Source organism: Peromyscus californicus, unplaced genomic scaffold (assembly GCF_007827085.1).
Source record: "Peromyscus californicus insignis strain IS unplaced genomic scaffold, ASM782708v3 Scaffold_4__1_contigs__length_199733344, whole genome shotgun sequence".
Lineage (NCBI taxonomy): Eukaryota > Metazoa > Chordata > Mammalia > Rodentia > Cricetidae > Peromyscus > Peromyscus californicus.
The window spans coordinates 190,433,697-190,460,056 of NW_026294562.1; the positions used below are offsets into that span (position 1 = coordinate 190,433,697).

Genomic DNA, 26,360 nt, shown 5'->3' on the forward strand with positions numbered 1-26,360 from the left:
CACTATTAACATTGTGTAAAGGATTTAACAAAAGGCATTTGATTCATTTACTGAGGCTTATAGAATGGTACAACAGGATACAAGGATAGCCCAATGGTATTCAGTATTTACCCATGGACAACAGTCTTCTGAGAGTCATTGGAGTTTGACTGAATCATGGAGTCTAAACATGACTTCAGATTCATGCATGGAAACAGCTCAGTTTGGATGATGTCTGTCAATAACACAAGCTTGTACCTGTATTTTCATCTGTCCCACTGCAGACCTCCCACTCTCCTCCTTGAATGCAAAGAAGAGAGTGACCTTCTTTCTTAGGCTCCCCAAGCCTCTACATTCTGTCTGTGTTGAGCCCTTTCAGTGGGACAATGTACTACTACAGTAGTAAGCATAGAGCAGTGAGCAAAACAATCTTCCCTACTTTAGTTGACTCAAACGCTTTTGTTCTAACATTGATTTTCTGGTGTAAAAGTTTGGAGGAACAATTAATGGGTTCAACACATGTGGTATGAGAGATTTTTCCTGGAGAGACATGACATTCATATGCACCCACCTAGTCAAAAATGGGAACTGAAAACAGAACCAAGTATGCTTGCCACTGAAATCCATGTTGTTGAACCAATGGGCTTTACTGGGGTTACTCACATAAATATGGAACTGGAGCTGCTTACAAAAGCAAAAGTTACATAAAGACAGTTGTCATCATGAAACTCCAAGTCAGCATGAAATACAGTTTTTGAACTGTGGATACTCACAGCATACTACACACTGTAGGTATACCTACATGTTAAAGAGGACTGTATCTTACTGGCTTAATTTGTCAAAGCCTCTTCTAAGCAGCAAGAATGGTATAAATTTCTTCCATGGGATTAAGCATAGTGAATCCTGTCAGTTTCAGGAACTTCTTGAAGCTTTTTTTAAATGGCTTATTTCTTGTCCTAATCAGCTTCCCCACAGGATGGAATGCTTCAGTCTCCAGAAAACTGCTACCCAACAGCACATTTTTAGACTTCTCCATTTTGTCTTCATTATGAAGTATTTGAGGTTGAAAAAGTAAAATGTTTTAACAAAAATTTTCCTACAATGTCACAGTTCCAGAATTTTTCCTCAGTATAAAGTCTTGAATTTTTCTAAGATTTGAGCATTACTTAAAGGCTTTCACAAGTTTCTCATGTTCATGATTCTCTAGGGTGGAGCTTGCAGTGACCCATAATGACAGAGCTTGGATAAAAAGCATAGGCTTTATACATTATTTAATATGAAAACTTTGGTCTCCAGTTTGAATTTTCTTATGTTTTCTTAGACCTGAGAGGTTGGCAAAGACTTTGCTCTATCCACTGCTTTTATAAGGTTCTCTCCTGTATGAATTCTTTGATGAGTTCTAAGCCTGGCTTCCTGGATAAAGGATTAGTCACATTCAGCGCATTGGTAAGGTTTCTTCCAGTATGAATTTTCTCATGTTTTCTAAGAACTGAGCCAATGGAAAAGGATTTCTCACATCTACTACATTTGTAAGGTTTCTCTCCTGTATGAATTCTCTGATGAGTTATAAGATTGCCTTTCTGGATAAAGCATTTGTCACATTCACTACAGTTGTAAGGTTTCTCTCCTGTATGAATTTTCTGATGTATTCTAAGCTTGGCTTTCTGGATAAAATATTTGTCACATTCACTACATTTGTAAGGTTTCTCTCCTGTATGAATTTTCTGATGTGTTCTAAGATATGACCCAGTATTAAAGGATTTCCCACATTCACTACATTTATAAGGTTTCTCCCCTGTATGAATTCTCTGGTGTCTTCTAAGGTTGGCTTTCTGGACAAAATATTTCTCACATTCACTGCATTTGTAAGGTTTCTCTCCAGTATGAATTTTCTGATGTCTTCTAAGACCTGAGCAAGTGGAAAAGGATTTGTCACATTCACTACATTTGTAAGGTTTCTCTCCTGTATGGGTTTTCTGATGAGTTCTAAGATCAGCTTTCCAGATAAAGCATTTGTCACATTCACTGCATTTGTGAGGTTTCTCTCCAGTATGAATTTTCTGATGATTTCTAAGATCTGAGACAATGGTAAAGAATTTCCCACATTCGCTACATTTGTAAGGTTTCTCTCCAGTATGAATTGTCTGATGTCTTCTAAGACCTGAGCCAACAGTGAAAGATTTCTCACATTCAGTACATTTGTAAGGTTTCTCTCCTGTATGAATTGCCTGATGTGTTCTAAGGTTGACTTTCTGGATAAAGGATTTGTCACATTCATTGCACTTATAAGGTTTCTCTCCAGTATGAATCCTTTGATGGAGTCTAAGAGATGTTCGAAAGGTAAAGGATTTCTCACATTCACTACATTTGTAAATTTTCTCTCCTGTATGAATTCTCTGGTGTTTTCTAAGACCTGAGGAGGTAGAAAGGAATTTGCCACAGTCATTACATTTGTAAAGTTTCTCTCCACTGTGGGTTCTGTAATGGTATTCAAGGTGTGACAATTTATAGAATGCCTTACTACACTGTTTACATTTATAAGGCCTCCCTCTTCCACGAATTTTCTCATGTTTTCTAAGACCTGAGGAACAGATAAAGGATTTTCTACAATTTTTACATTTGTAAGTCTCCTCTCCAGTGTGGATTCCATAGTGTCTTTTAAAACCTGATGAATGATAAAAGCACTTGCCACATTCTGTACATTTATAGGTTTTCTTTCCATAATGGATTTTGTGGTGTACTTTCTGGTGTGACAAATGTAGAAAGGATTTATTACACTCTATAAATTTATAGAGTTTCTCTCCAGGATGAGTTCTCTGATGTCTACTGAGGATTAAATAGGTCCTGAAGCATTTTCCACATTTCCTGCATTGGTATGGTTTCTTTCCATTATGGATTTGTTTCAATGTGAGTTCATGTTTAACGTCCAGAATTTCATCATATTCTGTATTTTTGGGTTCTTTCTTTCCAGTGTGGATTCTTTGATACTGGCTAATGGTGGAACACAAATTTAAACACTCCCCATAATCTTTACATTTGTATTGTTGTTCTACAGTGTTCCCACTTCCATGTCTCTTCAGGTTTGATGACTCAACAGAGTTATACCTGTGGTTACCACTTCTGAAATTCTGGCAGTTTTCTGTGGTATCACTTGTTTTATAAGGAATACATTGGGAGGATTCATGAATCATTTTGTCAGACCATTTGTGAGACTTCTCTTGGATATACACATGCTGGTGGACAATATGCTTTGAGCCTTGATCCAAGACCTTCTCATATTTACATATGCAATGGTTCTCTGGAAAATTAGCATAATTAGGAATAATAAAGATTGATGCTTGATTAAACAGATCCAATAACTGATACATCCTTAAGTTCTCTAAGAAAAATAAATTAGCAATTCTTAGGGACAGAACTCTTACCAGAGGCCTTTTGTATTTCACTATCATTAAATGGATGCTCAGAAGAACCACCACTCTGATCTCTATCAAACCACAAGGACCAATAATAGCCTTCTCATACTTACCTAATCTTCATACTTTGCAGAAGGTTGAACAAATGAGGGATGGAGCAATAATGTACTTTGAGAAAAGAGCTCTCTTAACAATCATATGGAAAATGCTTCTCTTTTTTTCTTATTTGTATTTTTGAGAGAATCATACCGTGTAGCCTTCACTGCCTAGGAACGTACTATGTAACATAGGCTGGCCTAGAACTCACCAGATCCACTTGCTTCAGCCTCCCTAGAGATAGGATTAAAATCATGCTGTGCCAGGACTAAAGACCATATCTCAAAAAATAAAAAATAAACAACAATATGCACACCACCAACAGCTCTTTCTCTATTTTAAAATCTCTTCATTCTTTTGAAATCTGAAATAGGTGACTAGCTTAATCCAAGAGTAAAAATCAAATTATCCAACAACTAAGTGCACTGAAATGCATTTCCTTACTTTGAATATTCAATTTCTTTGAACTCAAAGTTAGGATTAAAAATTAGTTGAGAGGACTGGAGAGATCATACAGTATGTAGCACTGGTTGTTCGTGAAGAGAACATTGAAAATGTAAAGTTATGGTTATGGTTATAGTTATCAGAATTTCCCTTATTTCTGGTAGCCTCTAGACAGATCAGAGAGTTTTACATACCTACAAAGTAGGCAAATACAAAGGAGGAGTCAGGAATTCTACAAGAAAAGCATTCTTACCTACAAAAACTAGATTGCTGTAATTCTCCCACATTACGTCTGTGTACAGAGCCCTTTGAGAAGAATCTAGACATTCCCACTCCTCCTGGGAGAAGACCACAGCCACATTCCTGAATGTCAACAGACCCTGTAAAGGAAAATTACTCAGTTACCATGTGCTGCTGGATAAAATGCTTTCCTAAATAAAAGAGACCTAAGGAATTAAAGACATTTTCATGATACAGATGAGGCGTGACATTATTCAAAGACAAAAGTTTTCTAATAATACTGCAGAGATGGTTCAGAAGTTAAGAACACTGGTGCCTCTTCTGGAGGACCCCAGTTTGGTTCCCAGAACCCACACAGCACGGCATAATAGATTATAACTCCAGTTCCATCAGATCTAATGCTGTCTTCTGAACTCTACAGGAAGTACACATATTACTTATGTAAACATTCAGGCAAATATATCCATACACATAAAGTAAAAAAATAATTTTAATAAAAGATAAATTCTAGAATATTCATAATCTATATTGCATTTTCTTTCTTTTATTTATTAAGAAATTTTTTATTCATTTTACATACCAACCACATATCCCCCTCTCTTTCCTCCTCCTGACCCCCAGCCTCCCCCCACTCAAATCACCCCCATTCTCTATTCTGACAAGGTAAGGCCTCCCATGGGTAGTCAGCAGAGCCTGGTACATTCAGTTGAGGCAGGTCCAAGGCTCTCCCCCTGCATCAAGGCTGTGCAAGGTGTCCTACCATAGGTAGGATAGATCCTGATCCTACTGCCAGGGGGCCCCTTAAGCAGATCAAGCTACACAACTGTCTGCCATATGCAGAGGGCCTAGTCCAGTCCCATGGAGACTCCACAGCTGTTGGTCTAAAGTTCATGAGTTCCCACTTATGGTGATATTTTATTTGTATTAAAATGTTATTTGTATGTTAATAAATAAAGTTGCCCGGGGGTCAGAGCTATTAGCAAGCCATAGGAAACCAGGGCAGTGGTAGCGTATGCTTGTAATTCCAGCACTTGGTAGGCAGAGCTGGGTAAGTCTCTGTGTGTTCAGGGATACAGCCATTATTGGATACACATGCCTTTAATCTTAATACCAATCATGGAAAACCTGGAGGCCTATACAGGCAGGCTGTGAGGAGGCGGTCATGTGGTTGGGTTTACAACCAATGAGAAGGCAGGACAGGAACTCTATATAAAGACTTTAACACAGGGGTAGCTCTGGTTCGGAGAGGTAGGACCACCGCAGGAGGAAGGGTAAGGTTTTAGCTCTTAGCTCTGACCTCTTGGCTTTCTTCTTTGCATTGGTTCTGTGTTTCTTATTTAATAAGAAGGTTGGATACATCTACACCCACTAGCTTGGTTTGATCATAAAAATACATAGCTTCAGGGCAAGGAAACATACAGGGTTGGGGGGAGCCTTCCTCTGCCCAAAGAAGAGAGCAAAGTAATTAAGAGGAACACTCATTTACTCTTGAAAATTGATGGCTTATTCACAGAACTGAGTCAATAACTCTAGAAAATTCTTACTAATATATTCCACATAATGCAATATAGAGGTCAGGACAGGACTGCTTACACCTTGGCTGAAAACTAAAACAAAAGACAAAGAGAAAATACTGATCTGTCTATTGAGAACTTCACACTGAGTTTATTTTGTTATCAGAATCCTTAGACAGACAGATTTCAGGTGTCAACACATCCATCATCACTGTGTGATATCAGACAGCAAAGAAATAATCCACTGTACTGCAATCTAAATCTCCTCTCAGAAACATCAGTTTTATAGCAAGAGCAAACCACATACTCCTTCCATCATCTGTACTCTCTAAAGTACTGAAATAGTTACTACTAGGATTCAAGACTCTGAGTCTCTTCTATTTCTACTTTTCCATAAATAGCCCAGTGATGTAAACCAAAAGTCATGTGTTTCCATGACCACTTTCATAATATGGTCTGGAAACCTTATCATCCCTGAAATGAAACCTATGTGGCACATGAGACCTTCATTCCTCACTAAAAGACCCAAGTCCATCCTCTGTAGGAACTGGGCATCAATATATTTCTTTGATCATCATTCACAATGGAATCTTTCAGAATTGCAGGTCTTAAATGAATGGAAAATATATTTCCTCACAGTAATAAAACAGAACAAGGCTGAGCTTTGTAGGAGAAAAATTTAAAAGGTTTAATGTTAATTATCAGAAGGAAAAAAAGAAAAAAATGATAGGAAATAAACACTTTAGAGAGCTTTACCAGAGGCAGGGAATTAAAGGCTTGCATGGTTTTGATTTTAAAAAAATTTCCAAAGAAATGTGGACATGACACTGACCTGGGGAACATTTATTGGAGAAGCATCCATTTTCCCTGTTGCTCTTCTCTGAGTTTCTGTCTTAGGAACAAAGACTGGAACTCTTCTTGACATTTCACATCAAGGTGTCAAAAAATGAAAAGCTAAAATTAATACAACCCTGTTACAGACAATGCTAAACTATATAACAAAACCCCCAAATGAAAATGATGCCAGAGGTATTGTCAACATTTCTATAGAGAGGAGAGCATGTGAAGACATATTTATAGTGATGAAAAAAAAACTATGAACACTATCATTGCACCCAGAAATGTAAGCTCTTAAAATTCTTGAAGAAGGACGTGCATTTGAAGGAAGTTATGAAATAACAAAGGCCATGCACTCAAGCAGCACTAAAGATCATAATTGGAGGTAAATTATACATATAAAAATCTGAGAAAATTATCCACGATAACACAGGTAATAAGAACATTTTACATAAAGAATAGAAGAACAGAGGAGAGCTGGGGGTGAGATACCATACCCAACTCACAAAAACAACAATCCACTATTTTTAACTGGAGGGAAGAAAAATACTATCAGTAATTTTACCAAACAGAATATTTTTTAAAACGTCATTATCAGAAATAAAAGCCCTGTGAGATGAAAATCTCAAAAGAAATGGAAACGTCTAAGACAAAGTCCAACAAGATTCTGTGATGAACTCCTAAAGGAACTAGGAAGAAAGGAAACACAGCCGAACACAGTAAAGGGCACATGTGCCACACAGAGGCGAACCATACGGTGCCGAGATATAATGAACAGCATTTGCAGGAAAACTAGAAGGAGAGGAAGATGCATGTGTTCTCCAGTCCGATTTAATCCAGAGGCATAAGAGTGAGCTAGAGAAATCTGAATAAAACAAAGGATAAAGAGGAGATACAGGTAGGAAAGAAAGGCACCAAACTCCTCTTTAATGATGATAAAGTCACACACAAAACTCTTCACAGACGCCATGGGAAACTCTAAGACTTGACAAGTGTTTTAGTTATTATTGAAAAATACAAAACTAACACACAAGATGACTAGTTTCCTACAAATCTATGACAATTTGAGAAGTAAATTAGGAATTTGACCCATTCAGGTTGCTTAAGAAAGATCTAGGAATAAGCCAAAATAATGATGACTTTACTTCTATAAGGGAATTTTGAAGGCACTCAGGGAAAAAAATGAAAAAATAAAAGTATACAAGGAAATGGACGGACAGACACTCTGACTGACAAAGGACTGGTATAAATGATTATGTTACTAACAGCCATCAGCAGAATCGATGCAAGTCCCAGCAGCAAAATACTGACATTTTCCCCAAAAGTACATATGGAAACAGTCACATGGTCACAGGACAATCACAAATATCAAAGAGAGAAGTGCAGTTCTTAGAAAAGATAAAAGTTTTCTTTGAACATAAATTAGGGTTTCAGGAAACTCAGCCTCTTGCCCAATGGCTGGCAACCATAAGTGAGAGAATGGAATTAACATGGGTTCTTCTCACTGCTTTGCAAGAATGCACTTTGTACAATTATTGAAATGTTTGTTAAGATCCAGAAAAGCAATATATTCAGAGCTACAGCTCTGCAATTTTGTATGCACAGGAACTAATGTAAAGAGAGCCCCTAAAAAGGGGAGATAAAATCCCTGCCAATTATTGAAAATAAATAAATAAATAAATGAATGAATGAATGAAAAATAAATAAATAAATGAGAGAAAAAAATTTCTGCCTGACACATCTTGGTAGGGCTGGCCAAATGGATTCTACGACTACTCATCCTACTCATCCTCCAGGCCAGCTACACTGAGTGGAACTCAAAGCCCTCCAGCCCTACTGTCTTTTCCAGGGCTGGGGTCTGGCCTCGTTTAGAACAAAGAAAGGCATCTGAGGCAATACATCAATTCCAAGGAACGATGAGCGGGGCTCTGCTGCTGCAGCATGAGCTAGCTTGGCTGCCCCAGAACTTAGTTTTTTGGCATTTGTTTTTCCCTCACATCAGAAATAACTCAATTTAGATTGATTAATGGTCCCTTCATTGGGAGAAATCAAAACAGGCCCAATCTCTAGTGTAGGAACAATTGTAACTAGGACATAGAACACTTAAGCCAATGCTGATTAAATTTCCTGAGGTATTAGTGATTTATTATATGGATGACATTCTCTTCTCTTATTCATCTAATAAAGACTTAAATGAGTGCGTGACTTTCAAAGTCAATAAACTAAAAGAAAAATTTAAATTTTGGAATCATGTCAATTGAGTATACTTTTTTTTGCATTCGCTTATTTTTTTAAGATTTATTTATCTTTTAGATACATAGTGCTCTGCCTGTATGTCTGCCTGCAGGCCAGAAGAGTGCACCATATCTTATTATGGATGGTTGTAAGCCACCATGTGGTTGCTGGGAATTGAACGCAGGAACTCAGGAAAAGCAGCAGTGCTCTTAACTGCTGAGCCATTTCTCTAGCCCATTTGGGTATACCTCCTATCTGTCTATCACTACGGAGGATTTAGCTCTGCTCTTGAAGTTACCTGCTGGAGACTCCTGGGTCAATTCTAGAAGTGTCACACCTGAACCAGAGTGGATGATTAGCTTATTAAAGCTGCGGCTGAAGCAATAACTCTGAATTAATCCCTTACTTCTTTATTAACTACCTATCCTTCCTTGTCTTCATCTGCAGCTGGAATTACACATCAACATGGTAATGGTTTTAAAAAAATTCAGTCATGTCATAATTCTATGCAATAATCTATAACTCCTTATTTACAAGAACTTATAGACTTAATAATGATGGGAAGGACACATCTGTGGTAAAGAACCCACAGAAATCAGTGTGCCACTAAATAAAATGCAGGTTGATTATTTGTTCCACACTGATAACTGGTGGGTTGCATTAGCATGCTACTTGGGCTCATTAGACAATCACTATCCAAAAGATCCCCTATTAATATTTTTTGAAGATACCCTATGAGTATTATCTAACATTACATTAAAAAAATCTTACAGAGATTACTTTAATGTTTTTACAGATGTCTCTTTAAGAGGACAATGAACACATGTTACATATACAAATTTCCACATGCTCCACAAAAAAGACTGTACCCTTCCCACATGTACAGCTCAATGGTCTGAACTTGCTACATTTAATCAAATTGTATTAGATGTTCCCCAACAATTAAATATTTTAACTGATTCTGTTGTTTATTTAAATTTGAATGACAGTTTCTTGGGTGGACTAAGGAAGAATCAGACACATCCAGTCATGTTGGGTTGCTATAAAATCCCAGTTTGCACATCCTTGCCCAAAATGGCTATCCTGAAGGAGGACTGAGGCTAACATTAACTGACCTCATATATAAATTATCACAGGAAGGATAGAGAAGCACTGAGAACAGAAATCAACCTAAACTGAGAGAAAAGGAATGCTGCAGAAGGATTGTGAATTATAGAAAGGGTAAGATAGAAGAAAACATTTGGAATGAGGTTCTCAAGGGAGGAATAGGAAACAGAAAATTGGAACAGATGGGACATGAGTAGCTTAGAGACAAAAATGGAAAAAAGGTTTAGTGCACTACTTCAGCTAATGTTATTTGCCTTAAAAATAAAAGGTAAAGAACACCTGTGGTAGCCTTCCCTGCTCCCATCTCCTGTGGATCCCACAGATCTTCCCCTTTTAACCTCACCCCCCACATCTGTTGCTTTATCCCAGACTCCAAATCCAGCAGGCACCCCTGCTAACCAGAAACCCTGATAGACTGCCTACAGATCCTTCCTTCCCCCTCTGTTCCTCAGATCCAATACCCTGTCTGTCTCACCCCTCACTCCACAACACAACACCTGCTGTAGCCTTCCTTCCCCGTCTGCCCACATCTCCTGTGGATCCCACAGACCTTCCGCTCCTAACCTCCCTTCCACACTTGTTGCTATGTCCCAGCCTCCAACCCCAGCAGACACTCTCTGCTAAGCTACTGACCACACCTGCCAAGAAAGTAGGTGGACTGCCTGTAGATCTTCCCCTCTCCTTCCATTCCCCTAGATCCAACCCAGGAGTCTCATCCCCAGCACTATAGCAGGATATCTGTGGTGACCTCTCTTCACTGTCTCTCTCCATTCCCAGCAGATGAAATAAGTATGTCCTTATTGAACACTGTTCTACTCTCTCTTGTGAACCCCCTCAGGACCATAGCATATCCACACTCCTCGGTATCAGCTCCCAATACCAGAAACACATTTTACCTGAAACCCCAAATGGCCATCTCTTTCCACCAAATGATTCTTCCAGTAGAGAGACTGGGTTGCATTCAATTGAGTTGTTGGCCATGGGGGACCCATGGAAAATTCCCAAACTGAGGCTTTTGCTATGACAATGAGTTGTGCTCTGCAAACCGACAGTGGGCCCCACTGCTGAGGACAACATCCACACAACTCATTCTGAACACGGAGAATTTGAGTCCATCTGGAGCCTTCACTCCTTCATTCTAGTATCTTTGGTGCAAGAAGGTACTAGGCAGGCTACCAAAAGAGAAACATCAACACCAACCCAACCACAAAATCTTTGATCTATAATCTGTCCTGCCTGCAAGATATGCTAGGGCAATGAAGACACAGAACGAGTGGGAGTAGCCAAACAATGTCTGATTTGACTTAAGACCCACTCCATGAGATGGAACCCATACCCAACGCTGTTTAGGTGACCAAGATCCAGAGAAAATAGCCCAGAGAACTAGGGTGAAAAAAATCAAACACTGTTGGTCAAAATAAAAAAAAAAACAAAAAAATAATAAATGACTCCTAAAGATACCCTGGTATATTCACAGATCAGTGCCTTATTCAGCCATCATCAGAGAGGCTTCCTGCAGCAGATGGGAACAAATAAGAGAGCCACAGCCAGACATCTCACTCACACACACACACACACACACACACACACACACACACACACACACACACACCTTGTAACACACAGCCCTAAATGAGATGTCTCCGACAAATTCCTCCCCTCAGAGCTAAGGGAACCATGCAGAAGAGTGTAAGAGGGGATGGAGGACACTGGGAGAACAAGGCCCTCTGAATCAACTGAACAAGGCCCATATGAACTCACAGAAAATGAAGAAGCAAGTGCAGGGCCTACAGGGTTCTGCACCAGGTCTTCTGTGTATATATTATAGCTTTCAGCTTAGTACTTTATAGACTCCTGAGGGTGTCAACAAGTAGGTCTCTGATTCTGGTGTCTGCCCTTGGGGCTCTTTTCCTTCTGTTGGGTTTCTTTCGCCAGCCTCGATGTGACCGTTTTTTGTTTTATGTTATTATATTTTATTTTGCCATGTTTGGTTGTTATCTCCTAGAAGCCAGCTCTTTAATAATGAGAGACAGAAAAGGAGTAGATCTGGAGAGGAGGGGAGGTGGTGAGGGGCTGGGAGAAATAGAGGGAGGGGAAACTGTAATAAATATATATTGCATGAGAAAAGAATTGAATAAATGGGAAAATATAATATTAAAAAATAAATACAAGGTAAATAAGAAATAAAATAACAGATCCAGTCCTATCAAAGTATGACAGTGACACTGAAGTGCCAGCACCTCTGTCTCCAGAGAACAAAGCAGGAAAATCCTGCCTAGAGGAAAACCAGGAACAGCTGTGGCCACTGTTGGTAACAAGCTGCTCCCAACCAATGAGTTATCTTTATGGAGACTACAAATGCATTCCCTGCTGTTTCCTGGTCAAATTATGCATCAATGCAATGATCAGAAGATTAGCAAAATTAAAAAAAAATTATTCATCCTTTACATCAAAAATGAAAATTTACTCATTGAAGGCACTGAAAGCCCAAATTCCTTTGTATTTATTATTACTAAAATTTCACTTTTTAAAACTTTTTAAATTTTGTATTTTTGTACCACATAACCAACATTTAAAAATAACAATGTAAACATGCCTTGGGTGGACGTAGAAATAAAAACAGAAATAAATTAAAATCAAGAAAGTTTTTCAAAGGCTGGAGAGATGGCTCAGGGGTTAACAGCACTGGTTGTTCTTCTAAAGGACCTGGGTTCAATTCCCAGCACCCACCTGGCAGCTCAAAGCTGTCTGAAACTCCAGTTCCAGGGGAACTGGCACCATCACAGACATCCATGCAGACAAAACACCAATGCACATAAAATAAAAATAAATTGATTACTTTTAAAAAGACAGTTAAAAATGTTCCTTCTGGGTAATGTGGTGGTCAAGCAATGCAAATTGCATGTTTCTCAAATTACCTTCAAAGACAGAAGTGGTTAAATCAGAAATGCAATAAAAAAATTAGATTATTTTGAAGTTTTCACCTAATATTTTTTTCGGGACAGCCTGAGAATCTGCTATATCAGACTGTCTACAAAATGCGGTAAAAACTGGAGCTTTCCAGCAAGTACTTCTTCCATGAAACTGTTATTCTTTGATATTGTACATTCTTTGCTTCATTTATAGTATCAGCTAACTATGTACTTTCATGCTTGAATGGGAAAACCCAACTGTTTTCTCCTCAAAATTTTCTGTGAACATTTCTCAGGTACTTCTGAATACCCTTTTACCTAGTAGGAGTCTTCTTAAGCTCAAAATTAACTTGCCCTAAATTTTAAAGATAACAAATCTTAAATTAATGAAGCCTTAGGTTTAATTTTGTTTTGGTTTGTTTTTCAAGAAAGGGTTTCTCTGTGTAGCCCTGGATGTCCTAGAACTTGCTTTTTATATCAGGGTGGCCTTGAACTCACAGAGATCTACCTTCCTTTGCCACCTAAGTGCTGGGATTAAAAGTGTGTGTTACCAGGTTAATGTGGTAGTTTGAATGTAACTGGCCCCCATAATCTCATAAAGAGTGGCACTATTAAGACATATGGCTTTGTTGGAGTGGGTATAGCCTTGTTGGAGGAAGTGTGTCTCTGTGGGGGTGGGCTTTGAGGTTTCCTATACTCAGGATACCGCCCAAGGTGCGAGTAGACTTCCTGTTATCATGCTGACTGACTCTCAGCTATTTTTCCAGCACCACGTCTGCCTGCATGCTCTCATGCCATACTCTCCGCCATGATGATGGACTTTACCTCTGAACCTGTAAGTTTCTGAAACCCAATTACAAGTTTTCATTTATAAGAGTTGCCGTGGTCATGGTGTCTTTTCACGGCAATACAAACCCTAACTAAGACAGTTAATGACCACTATTAATGTAATATGTTTTGTTTATTTTTAGTTTCATGCATGCCCTTGGTCTGATAAATGATCAGAATCAGACTCTGGCAAGGGAGGTAAAGAAGGCTCATGAGAGCCTATCCTCTATTAACAGCATTATTTTACATGGTATAAAGACACAATTATACAGCATTCTAATGCATGATTAGTAATGCATGGACATCAGCTTGACATCTGGAACTACAGCTGTTTGTGTCTGGGACCTTCTCTGCTATCATATATGTAGAGATCTATGCTTGGAGTGCATAATGTCTCTCCGTGAATAATGTCTCTCCGTGACTAGTCGGTTACAGAACACATCCCCAGGTCTGGGATGGGGCCCTAGTGACCCCAGGAACATACCATTGTGACACATCTGGAACCTGACTTTGTAAAAGAGTCTTTTAAACATTTCCTTTTTAGGACTCTCATCACAATTAAATACTAGTAATGACCCTGCCTATGCTAGCAAAAGTGATTTGAGGAATTTTAATATTAATCATGTTACTAAATCCCTTACTATCCACAGGGTCAAGCTATTGTGGAATGACAACATCAAATATTTAACTGGAAAAATTTACAAAATAAAAAGATGGTGTTGTTTACACTCATCTAAATCCTCACATACTATTTAGCTCTGCTAACTTTAAATTAAAAAAAAAAAATTACCTTAAAGGATAAGGCTTTTTCTGCTGCCCAAAATCATTTTACCCTAAAGGAGACGTAGACTAATGTACATGTGTGGTTGTTTGAATGAAAATGATGCCCGTAGGCTTAGAGGGAGTGGCATCATTTAAAAGGAATAACTTTGGTGGAGTAGGTGTGGCCTTGTTGGAGGAAGTGTGTCACTGGGGGTGTGCTTTGAGGTTTCAGAAGCTCAGGCCACGCCCAGTGTCACTCTCTCTTCCTGCTGCCTTCTGATCCAGAGGTAGAACACTTGGCTCCTTCTCCAGAGCCATGTCTGCCTGTGTGCTATCATTCTTCCTACCATGATAATGGATGTTTTCCTTTTTAAGAGTTGCCATGGTCATGGTATCTCTTCACAGCAACAGAACACTGACTAAGACAATATGTTAAATGAAAAGATGTAGAAACTAATCAATAGAAAGGACCGATTGTTCTAACATTGAGGTGAGGTTAACTTATGTCTTTCAGAAAACGAACAAAGTCCCTGGTGGCTCTTGACCTAGTACATCTGACCAGGACATCCAGAGACCACTAGAGAAGGAGACATCTGAAGGTAGATGACAAATTCATCAAGAGGAGACGTCCCAGGAGGGAAAGTAAGCTGATAGCTTGGGGAGACATCAGGACTTTAACTCATCAAGCTGAGACTTTGAGGAAACAACAAGGACACTACAAAACTGACCCCAAAATGACGCTGCTAAGTTTATTACTGTATTACATATTAATTATCAGATTGCCAATGCAGAATCCAAATGTTTTTTGGTTTTTGTTTGTTTGTTTGTTTGTTTGTTTGTTTGTTTTGGTCAGGGATGATGAAAGACACACCTGTGACAGGAAACAGTAAGATACTGTTTTGCCCATTCTTCTCAGTAAATCTTTGCAATCAATCAGTAGAATTAAGAAAGCTCTCCCTGAAAATTTCTTACATCTATTGGATCCTGTAATGGTTACAGCAATAGCAGCTTTTTTATTGCCTAACCCAAGAATTATTACAGGAATACAAAGAGAAGTCTCAAAAGTGGCCTGTATGACTAGGAAAAGTGCTAATATTATAGCAAAAATATTAGCAGAACTTAATCTACAGATTGGTGAATTGAGGATCACAATTTTACAAAAAAGAGCTACTACAGATTATTTGTTGCTCAAGCATAATCTTGGTCACCAACAATTTCCCAGTATGTTTTGCTTTAATATGTGAGATTTTTCTCATACTATTGATGGTCAGTTTAATGGTTTACATAAAGAGATAGACAAAATCTTTCAAGTGACCTTTGATGGCCATTCTGGTTATGATGGCTTTTCCCGTTCCTCTGTTAGCTATTCTTATAATTCTCTTATGCTTGCCTATATTAAGTAGACTAGCCATAGAGGCAATGAATTCAACCTCGGCATCTATTACAGTATTGAAAGGGAAAAGTCAATAACCATCTTGAGAGATGCTCCCTCCCCGTTCCTCCTCTAAAGGTATTTGCTGACCAGCAGTTTTAGAACTGACCAGAAGTGGAACTCATGGGAAGATAAGACTGGAACAATAAATCTATATGTCCTGGACTTGGCAAAACAAGATATGGGGAGTAATAGACTCAACTGACCAGAAGTTGAACTCATGGGAGAATAGGACTGGAACAATAAATCTGAATGTATATATCCTGGATTCAGCAAAAGCAGGACATAGGGAGTAAAAAATTTATGTCTCTATAGATATCCTGAATCCTGTTAGCCATCAGTAACCTCACGCTTATAGTTCAGCCAGTAACTTCAAAGAACTACCTCACCCCTAGCCCCCTCATCTAATCGAAAGATATGTAACCCTCTGCATGTAAACCTTTCCTATATAAACCCCTTAAAGTGAGTGCTCAGAGCCTTCCCTCTTTTCACCTGCTGTAACATGGTGTCGGGGAGGTCCCTGCCTAGGCTGGAATAAACGAAACCTATTGTTTTTTCATTGGAAGTTGGCTCCTTGTTGGGGGGCTCATGAGCAGGTATTACAGTATCTTTTCTTTAAAAAAAAATTAGAAGAGAGGAGATGTTGAGATCACAAAGGTCATTCTAACAGATCACTAGGGAAACCAAGAATATTAATCACACAGGGTTGTCTCCTCAAAGGAAATGAATACTTGTTTTCCATTGAGAAGGTTGGTCGTAAATGTTAATAACCTGGTGACCTTTGTTATCTATGGACACAGACCTCCCCCAAATACGGCAGAATATTCATTCCAGACTGCCCCTCCCTAGACCTTTCTCTTTAGCTTTGTTTCTCAGTCAATAGAAGCCATCCTCACGGGAGATGTCACACATATTTTATAGTCTGTGCTATAGGCCTCTACACTATCTGCATGATCTGGATGACCAACAGCATGCTAGGTTCCTCCCTAGACCCTTAAACTAATATATGTAGCCTATCTCTAGAATGTATCTTCCTTGAAAAAAATGACATGTACTTTAGTTGGTTTTGATGTAATTATGCTTCCTTCTGCACCACAGAATGTATTACACCAGGAAATGTTTTTCTAAACTGTACTGTATTTAAATATGTTTACAATAAACCACGTAGCGTCATATTCCCCAGAAGTTTGAGCCAGCACCAACTAACTTGGCTTGAATTGAGTTTTTCTTCTTGCTTCTTGTGATTTATTTCCTTGACAGCTGTGATTCGTGCAGGGATTCCCACACACAACCTCTGAGCCATCTCTCTGGTGCTCAGGCAGTTCTTAGTACACTCAAGTTAACAATCACTATTTTTTTTTTTTTTTTTTTTTGGTTTTTCGAGACAGGGTTTCTCTGTGTAGCTTTGTGCCTTTCCTGGAACTCACTTGGTAGCCCAGGCTGGCCTCGAACTCACAGAGATCCACCTGGCTCTGCCTCCCGAGTGCTGGGATTAAAGGGGTGCGCCACCACCGCCCGGCTAACAATCACTATTTACTGTGACAACTCTGAGATCCTTCAGTCACTGGCTGCTACCATTTTCCTCTGTGGAAATCAACTTTATACTTCCTAAAGAAAGTAGAAATGTGAGACATGTATCTATTCTCTTGGTTTATGTTACTGTATGTTATATCTTATGTTAATCCTATGTCACAAAGTAAGTCTTAATTCTGCATGTCTGGGTAACGTTTTTTTAGTTTACATAATTATGGTGCCCTATCTATAGATAGATATATATATCTATCTATAGATATAGATAATGGCACTATAATATAAGTATGTATGTATGAATAGATATATGTATATGTGTGTATATAAGTAGACTATATATATATATTATCTCATATAATTCTCTTGATAATTAATGGACATTTCCATGATTTCTTACTGAAGAACTTTAAGGTAAGTATGAGACAGCCAATGCCACTTTTCATTAACTGAATTCTCAACTGACCATATCCAATCATGGGGCAAATGCATTCTAGATTTCTTCCCAATGATTTCAGAGGAACTGCTCTACTGTTTTCCATTATATGTTCCAATTTCATAAATGATCAAATGCAAACAATAGCCAAGAGTGTTCAAAGATCAAAATAAATAAAATAATACAAATAAATCTCTAGAAACCAACTACAGATATTTATGAATTCCTTGAGGAATTTAAAAGACACTCAATGAGCTAAGAAAGAAGAATAACAAGAAAATGAGATCAGGAAATTCACAGTATAAAAGGAGAGTTAAAGCAATACAAAGACAACAGATTATAGTTCTGAAATCTACAATAGAAGGAAATAGGAGGGAAATCTTCATCTTTGAGGAAGGAAAGAGACATCACTCAACAACTTCACTAATCCTACCCAACAAAAACCAGAGGACACATGGAAAATTCATTATCTTTGAACTAACAACAGAGGGAGGACTTGATGAACAGCAATAAAAATGTGAGGGGCCCTCTCTCAACAGAAGGTAGTTCTAGGAGAAGGTTCATGGAAGTCACATCAGCAACATGGAATTCAACAGCAATGTAGAGACAAAAGTGAAATGTAGCAAGATCAAAAGCCCGAGTGAAGAGCACCACATGCAACCAACTCTCTTCAGAGAGCAACAAGCATGACCTTCAGGACCTTAAAAGCTCAAATGCAAACCACAGCACTGGAGTGTGGCAGTGAGAATGTCACTCAATGTGTTTGGTTTCAGCACATTTCGCATATGAACAGCATGAAAGAGTTTGTTGTATGCGACTTAGGACACAATTAGCATGCAGCTCTTAATCAAGTTCTGTTTGGCAATTGTGAACTATTTAGAGTGGGAACATGTCCTTTCCACATCATACATGACTGATCAGTGCAGAAGGTTTGAGGTCTGGGGCCTGTCATTACACTACAGAATAAGAAGACTGTGGTGTCTGATACAATTCACTTTCCTTCTATAGCAGACTTCTCTGTAGACCGGATGCTGGGTGACAGCGTTATCCTGTATTACAAGTTCTTCCACAATTAGAGAGGATCCTCTCAAAAGTTAACTGCTATGTTCCTAGCTACATCATCAATGGGATAACTCTGCTGTTGCCGCATTACAGTGGACACAGGATGTTCTCCAGCTCTGGGCTCCATGAACACAAACAACTTTATTTCTCACCCATAAGGATCACCCTAACTCTTTCAATGCTGACATGAGGTATCAGCTACCACATCACATAGGCAGGTTCCACACTTACTCTCACACTAGCGGTGATAACCTCCAAGTCATCTCTTGTACTGTTATCTTGAAACCTTATGCAATACCTCCAGATGATTTACTGTTCCTTTTCCTTTTTTTAAGTTGTATTTTATTATTTTAATTTTATGTGTGTAAGCATCTTTGCCTGCACATAGGTCTATGTACCTTGTACATGCAGTGCCTGCAGTGGCCAGAAGAGGGCAACAGATCCTCTGGAACCTGAGGTACAGGAGTGTGTTAAGTCTCCATACAGGTAAAGGGAACTGAACCCAGAAACATCAAGTGCAGCAATGTTCTTAACTGCTGAACCACCACCTCTCGAGCCCCTTGTTTACTGTTTCTTGATTAGCTACCATGGAGACTTAAATTAAGAAAAAAAATGATACATAATTCATGGAGCACTGAGGACACTTTCTTAAAGTGTCAGGGTGAGGATAAGCTCATAAAAGATAGTCACACAGAAATGGGTGACAAAGACACTTCAGAAGTATTGGCAGCAAGAGGGGCTGGTTATGAAAGACATTTGTCTATAATTAGGTGGCTGAGGGCTAATAAGAATAAAAAGAAGTCAATCTGAAATAGTATGTAGAAAGGTTGTGTAGAAACTAATGAACTAGAGACTCCAAGACAACACACAGGGTCAATGGAATAGACTTGTTTCTGTGAAGACAAAAGGACTGACAAAGCACTTTTCTCCCTATCTGAACTAAAAGAGTGAATCCTCAAGTACTAGGACTGGAGCAGAAAAGAGGACATTGCAGTGTATACCAGTGACGTCAGTGTTACCTTACGGAGTGCTGTGGAAAGTCATACGCAAATAAATCAGAATTGAAGGAGAAAGGGACGAGTTCCTAGAAACAAGTGAACAAATCAATTTTCTGTCTTAAAACTAGAGCAGGCATTATTTGAGTGCTGAGACTGAAGCAGGAAGAGTTTCCTCTAACAGTGTCTCAGGACTGAACAGATGTAACATGGAACTCTCTTTTCCTCCAGTCAAACCTCATATTCATGCCAAAAGGAGAATATTGCACAAAACTCAAAGAAAAGGAATTCTAGAAGTCATCATACAAAGCTGGCTTTAACTTGATACCCAAAGCAGGTGAGCCCAAACAAGCATATGCAAAGAAAAATCACAAACCGGTTGGCAGGATTGACACAGACACAGAGATTGTCTCTAAATGACAAGGAAACAGAATGCAAGCTGATTTAATGTGAAGGACACAATACTCTTTCAGCATCTACAAACTAATCGATGTAAGACATCACATATGTAGACTCAGGGAGAGAACATGACCTTGTAAACAGGTCCATGAAAGGCCTATGGCAAAATATCACATTTGCTCAGTAAAAGAGCTCTGAAGAACGTGAGAATAGAAGGAACATACCTCAGCATAATAAAGACAATGAGACACACCTAAACCTAACACTACCAAAGGAGGACAACCGGAATCATTCCTCTGTAATCAGGACAAAGTGGCACCTCCCTTCATACTAACTTAATACAATGCATCACTGGGTACACAGTTTAAGGAGGACAGAGAAAAGTTTAAAGGGGAAAATATAGGAAAGTCAGAATGCAAATGAAATGGACCTGCTACAGAGAACACAGAACTCATGAGAAATACTCATGAGGAAGCTCAGATCCGATAGGCCTCTTACCAAACTATATACTCCACTTACAACATCTCTTGGTTTTTGTACATACCAACAATAAGCTGCTGAGAAGTCAGCAGACCACTCACAGTATCTAAAAATATCTTGGACTCCCTGGTGGTAGCATTCACAGTGTCAAAAACTGCTATGCAGGCCAGGGCAGGGGGCAGCGTTCTTAATGTACATACCCAGATTTGAATCCTGTGTGATATAATCCCAATCTGCCAGGCAAGGCATGACTACTGTTGTCATAGTGGCAAGACTATTTTGTGGGAAAGAGAAGGTTTCTGGTTCAAACTGAGGTCAGCTCTGTAGAAGGAAATACATTGATGGGAACTTGGCTGAAAGCCAACTATGGGGAATGTTATAGGCCTTAGGAGGGAAACCAGTACTCACATTTTGCCACTTGTACAAACACTTAAACTGCCTTTACAAAGCCATTGCCTGGTGCTGCTTTCAGCCTGGGTCAAAGAAAATTTGTTTTCAATGGGCAGCAGTTATTTCAGACATATTGAACACTGAAGCACTGCTGGCATGTTATCATTCAAACATGTGAAGGAATATAAAAAGATGTTTGTGTTCTGAAAAGATTCTACATAATTTGTACCAAGATTGTACAGGCACTGTTTTTATATAAATAGAGAAGATCTCCCTAAGATTTATAAAATTTTGAGAAACCACATAGAGTTCAAAAATCACGAGACAGGATCCAACCCAGAGGTGATTTCGAAACACCTTAAAATTGTAGCAATGCAAACCATTGAGTGTTGACGTGAAGACAGACGACAGGAGTTTACTACACTGATATTAAGATATTAAGAGAGAGATTAACCAGCGTGGCTTGATGTGTTTGTGGGTCCCCTGGCAACGGGATCAGGACTTATCCAGGGTACACGAATTAGCTTTCTAGAGTCCATTCCCTATGGTGCGATGCCTTACTCAGCCTTAATACAGGGGGAAGTGGCTAGGTCTGGCCCTAACTTGGTTTGCCAGCCTGTGTTGACTACCCAAGGGAAGCCTTAACCCCTATGAGGAGGGGATGAGGAGAAGAGGGAGAGGTGTGGGGGGAGGGGGAGAAGGGGAGAGAGTGGAAACAGGGGTTAGTATATAAAAGGAAAGAATTTTTTTAAATAAAAGAATTATAAATAAAAATATATTAACCAAATCTTTTCAAAATCCTGCTGGCACTATTTTAGAAGTGGAGAAATTAACCTTAAAAGATACAGAACCTGAAGGAATTGTTCTAACGAAACACTATGTTAAAATTAATGAAAACCATTTGATATTGGTATGAAGACACAACCAGTGATGTGAATGAGAGATAGTATTTTTCACATGCAAAGTCAGATAAAATTGTATTTGCCTCTGAGTATTAATTCTTACATAGAGAGTCTTCTATATGCCTACAATAGGACTATCCTGAGATTATTTTGAGTCGAATTCTCTAGAACCATTTCTAACGAAACAGAATGTGTCAAAACAAATTTCCTGTCCTGTTTCTACTGCCCCTGGAGCCCATCTCTGTTGTGGGACTCCAGCAATCACCACATCTAGGGTAAACAGTAGAATGAACAGCTGGTTTCTAGATGTACTTTAACCTTGAAGAAATCACTGTGGAAAACAGTGACTGTTTTCTATGATTTACAGAGTTGTTTTTCTGAAGCAGTGTTACAGCTTTTGCATGACTTTGGTCACAAGACTATCCTGGCACACCTGGATGTCTTGAATTATTGGGCACTGCAAGCAGCAACAATAAGACAGGGGCGTGATGTTTTCCTTCAGAACACATAGAGATTTGATCAGGGCTATGGTATGAGGAACTTGTTTTTGTCCAAAGAACAACTTTTGTGTAACAATCAAAAGGGGCCTAAAATTCACCTTGGAGTGACCTTTCTTCCACTGACCTGAAAAACACAGAACACCCGTCACCTCCCTACCGCTTCCTCAGTCCCTCTAACACACCTGGGTCCTTTGCTACTGTCTCCTCTCTTCACCATCCAGGGTTCTTTGTTCTGCTTCAGAGGTGAGCACATCTGGCTGAGCAATGTGAGACCTGCACACAGGAAAGAGATTCTTCAGAAAGCACCTGGAACTTTTCATGGGACAAAAAATGAAAGATGTGTTAACACCTGTCAAGTAGATACACATGAAGGAGAAAGAAAATAAAATATCTCTCTTTCTCTGAGGAGTTCACTTTACTCTGTGAGATGTGAGACTCATTCACACACAGCTCACACACATGCAGAGTAGTTTTTTCAGGAACCATGAAGAGAAGCTAAAAGACTGCAAGGAAACTATTCTCACCCTCAGAATCCAGACTGCTGCACTTCAACAGGAAATCTCTGCAAAAAGCCCTGTCAGCAGGGTCAAGGCATTCCCACTCCTCCCACAAGAAGTCCACAGTCACACCACTGAAGGTCAACAAACCCTGAAATTTAAAAAAAAAAAAAAAAAAAAAAAAAAAGTTTGGCCACAGGTACATGGGCAAAGTGTTTTGCTTGAGTCAAGGAAACATTGTTTTCTGATCTAGGTGAGTAATTAAAATTATTCAAACGGTGCCTTTTAATTTTGTTTTCATTTATACTGAATTTTCTAACTATAAAAATAGTGTGGACTGATATCCTCTCACAGCATGCATACTGCCCTTGTCTGGACCTAAGAGGTAACATTAAGTACTTAGTACGTGAAGACGTATTTCTGAATGCTGCATTTACATCATAGAACACATACATCTGGAATGGAAAATTAATAGCGAGTAAAAGTTTGCTTAGTAAAAGTTCACAACCATAACTGTGGCACTTGATAAAGTATTGTTATGGGTAGCCTAAGAGAGATTAGCACTCAACAGTTTATAGCCAACTCAAAGTCTGTATTCCAGCCAGCTGAGACCACACTCAAGTGTTCAGGGTCCTAGGCAAGGCTCCAAGTATCCAGAACGTGAGTTTTTAAGGGCAGAGACCTCGGTCCAGGAGTCTTGCTTGGCAGTTGTAGGGGAAGTTTTTAACAGAAGCAAGCAGTTTTTAACAGAAGCTAAGAGAGGATGTTAGCCTGCCCGAGGGGGAATTCCTCTGCACACACAGGCAGCTAGAATAAAAAGTTAGCTGGGGGAGGTTCTCCACAAAAAAGCAGTTTTAACAAAGGCTAAGTAAGATAGATTAGCTAGGACATCCTGACCTTTGGTTTCTAGAATAGAGTTTGGTAGTTTTCCATGGCATTCTCCATCAAGAAAATCAGACTCTAGTTAACCCTGGAAACAGCCTCAGCAAGAATACAAGATGGAGGAACCTCTGCACTGTCTTGTCCTGTCACGGTGTATTTTCTGATTCAATCAAATCTGCACTGGTTCCTCAAGTGGCTAATATCTACAAAGCTCTTTGGGTGCCTAGTCCCAGGGGCAAAGGCTACTCTCTTGAATAGGAACGTGGTAGAAGAGGCCAGCTAAGAAAGCATGGATGAATTTAAATTCCAGAAGCTTTGTAACTGCTACAAGAATAGCAAATAGAACCGTGTTTGCTAACAGCACATAATGCGAACGCTTTATCTACCAGGTTATTTTATGAAAATATTCTGGCAACCATAAAATTAAAAAAAAAAAACAAACAGGATAAGCTTCAGTGTATAGCACCTCAAACTTCCCGACAATGGTACGATATCCACAACAGAAATTTGAAAGCTGTGTCCTTCTGAGCAGCCTCCGCGAGCACACCCCGGTCCCTCCCCTCCCGTGTCCCAGCCCCGCAGCTCCTCTGACCTGGGAGGTTCCAGGGCCGCCGGGCTGCGGTTCCCGCCACTGCGCTGCTGACTGGTGACTTTCCCAGGACACCGGACGTGGCACCTGTGGCTACCGGGAGTTTTCATGTCCTCCTAGGGAAGCCAGTGTCCTCCGCCCCGGATTCCGGACTACGCGGCTCCCCGAGTTCCCACAGTGAATGGAGGATTTTCCTGTCACTCTTGACTAACTCCTTAGAGCTCATGCCTGGTCCCGCCCACTACAACCCGGATCTGGTCACGTGGCTCTTCTAAACTGGCTCAGGTCAGACGCTTTCCCTTTCTTAATTAGTTTTCCCAGTACACTGAGCTTTTCTCTTTTCTTCATCATCCCTCTGCGTGGGTGAGTCCCCCCCTCCTCCCTCCCCGAGCCTCGCCCCGCCCACTCCGTCTCGGGCTGCCTTCCACACAGCTCCAGCTGTCAGGCTGCCCTGGACCCGCTCTGCACAGCCTCCCCACATGCTTGCTGCCAGCCTAGACCAGAACTGCATCTAGGAGGAGGCTGCAACCCAGCCTCTGACCCTGAGCTCTGACCCCATCTGATACAAATTATCCTGCCTACGTGCTCATCTTGAAATATCCGCTTTCTGTGCTAAAAACGCACAGACACCCTAAATTTTGATTTGTTTTTGTTCCATTCCCAAAACGCAATATTAAAACTGAAGGGATCCGCCCACAGCAGGGTGCTCCCTCCCTGACCCCGGATTAGGCACAAACCACATCCTAACACCTATTTTCACAGAGATCCTTTATTAAGCTGTGGAGAAAATTAAAGTGGCTGGTCTCTGACTCAGGCAGAAAAACATCAGCAAATGACATCGCATGTGTGATTTTTAAGAGGAAAAAAAGGGGGGGGGCGTCTATGTTAGAATGGATTGAAATGCAGTGTTATATTTTGATTGAGCATGTTAATTAGGTTAGTCAAAGGGGGCTTTTGATTGCTGGGGTTAAATACTTGATAGCTAGACCTTGGTAGTCAAGGTCTGGAAGAGGAAGTAGCCAAATACGGGAATGGACCTTGGTGGCTAGCTTTAATAATGTGTTTTAATGTATTTTAGCAATTAAGAGGAAGTCGGAGAAGGGCAAGGCCTGCCAGAGCCATGTTTGCAGCGCTAGGGCTTACTAGAGCCCCTTTAAAAACTAAGACAAAATTCCACCGACTAAAATCACAAGCTGTAGCTGCGTCCCCTAAGGAAAGCAATTTAAATGATATCCGTTATACAGAACTCAAAACCAGCGTCATGCTCAAGGAGGCCAAAGCATGTGAACGAACTCAAAGAGAATAGGAGCAAAATGATTGATGGGTGAGAAAACATTAGCAAATGACATTACGAAATGTGGACAATGTAGATTATAAAAATTGAATTCAATAAATGTTAGAAACACTGAAAAAAAAAACCCAAACTGAAATGGAAAAAAAATGAAAAATGCAACAAATCTAATAATAACTCAAAGAGATCCAATAGGAAGGAGACTATCAGGCTTGAAGACAAAGTAGAGGAGCTGGATGGCTTGGTCAGAGAAAATGATAAAGCAAAACAAAATGCTCCGTGCAAGTAGCACTAGTTATAGGTAAAAGAGAAGTTCTATCTGTATATTCTACACTTATTTGAAATATTCTAAATTTTAGACACAGTAACTCACTCTGGAGAGCTTTCATGGAAAGCTGTATAATCATTTCCATCAATATGCAAAGGAAGTGACACTAAAAAGCCATCTTTATTTTATCCTTCCCTCACAGACCTCCACTATCGTCATTCAAATATCTGGAAATGCATTATTCGCAATATTGCCTTGGGGAAAGATGTTTCAGGAACTCAGAATTTTAAGAGGAAATAGATATCTCAGGAAGTCAGAGGTCAGTTTCAAACCTGGGACAAAT

At 39.6% G+C, this 26,360-nt stretch overlaps 1 protein-coding gene across 1 annotated transcript; it reads right to left on the minus strand.

Annotated features, from left to right (window-relative positions):
* Positions 1–601: 601 nt before the first annotated feature.
* Positions 602–25,293, minus strand: LOC128095034 (zinc finger protein 665-like). Its single transcript, XM_052713695.1, has 6 exons — positions 24,462–25,293; positions 23,015–23,138; positions 22,673–22,763; positions 6,519–6,603; positions 4,186–4,312; positions 602–3,277 (listed from the first exon to the last, which is right to left on the minus strand). Exons 3-6 carry the CDS (start codon positions 22,741–22,743, stop codon positions 1,341–1,343), a joined length of 2,220 nt encoding a protein of 739 aa, XP_052569655.1. The 5' UTR covers positions 22,744–22,763; positions 23,015–23,138; positions 24,462–25,293; the 3' UTR covers positions 602–1,340.
* Between the last annotated feature and the right edge of the window lie 1,067 nt (positions 25,294–26,360).

What these genes read in the sequence shown, in the direction of transcription:
- LOC128095034 (XM_052713695.1), bottom strand. Translation starts at nt 22,743, where the DNA reads ATGTGCTCACCTCTGAAGCAGAACAAAGAACCCTGGATGGTGAAGAGA. An exon ending in GACAGTAGCAAAGGACCCAG is followed by an intron (nt 6,604 to 22,672) that starts GTGTGTTAGAGG and finishes TGAAATGTCAAG; the next exon opens with AAGAGTTCCAGTCTTTGTTC. An exon ending in CAGCAATCTAGTTTTTGTAG is followed by an intron (nt 3,278 to 4,185) that starts GTAAGAATGCTT and finishes CTAATTTTCCAG; the next exon opens with AGAACCATTGCATATGTAAA.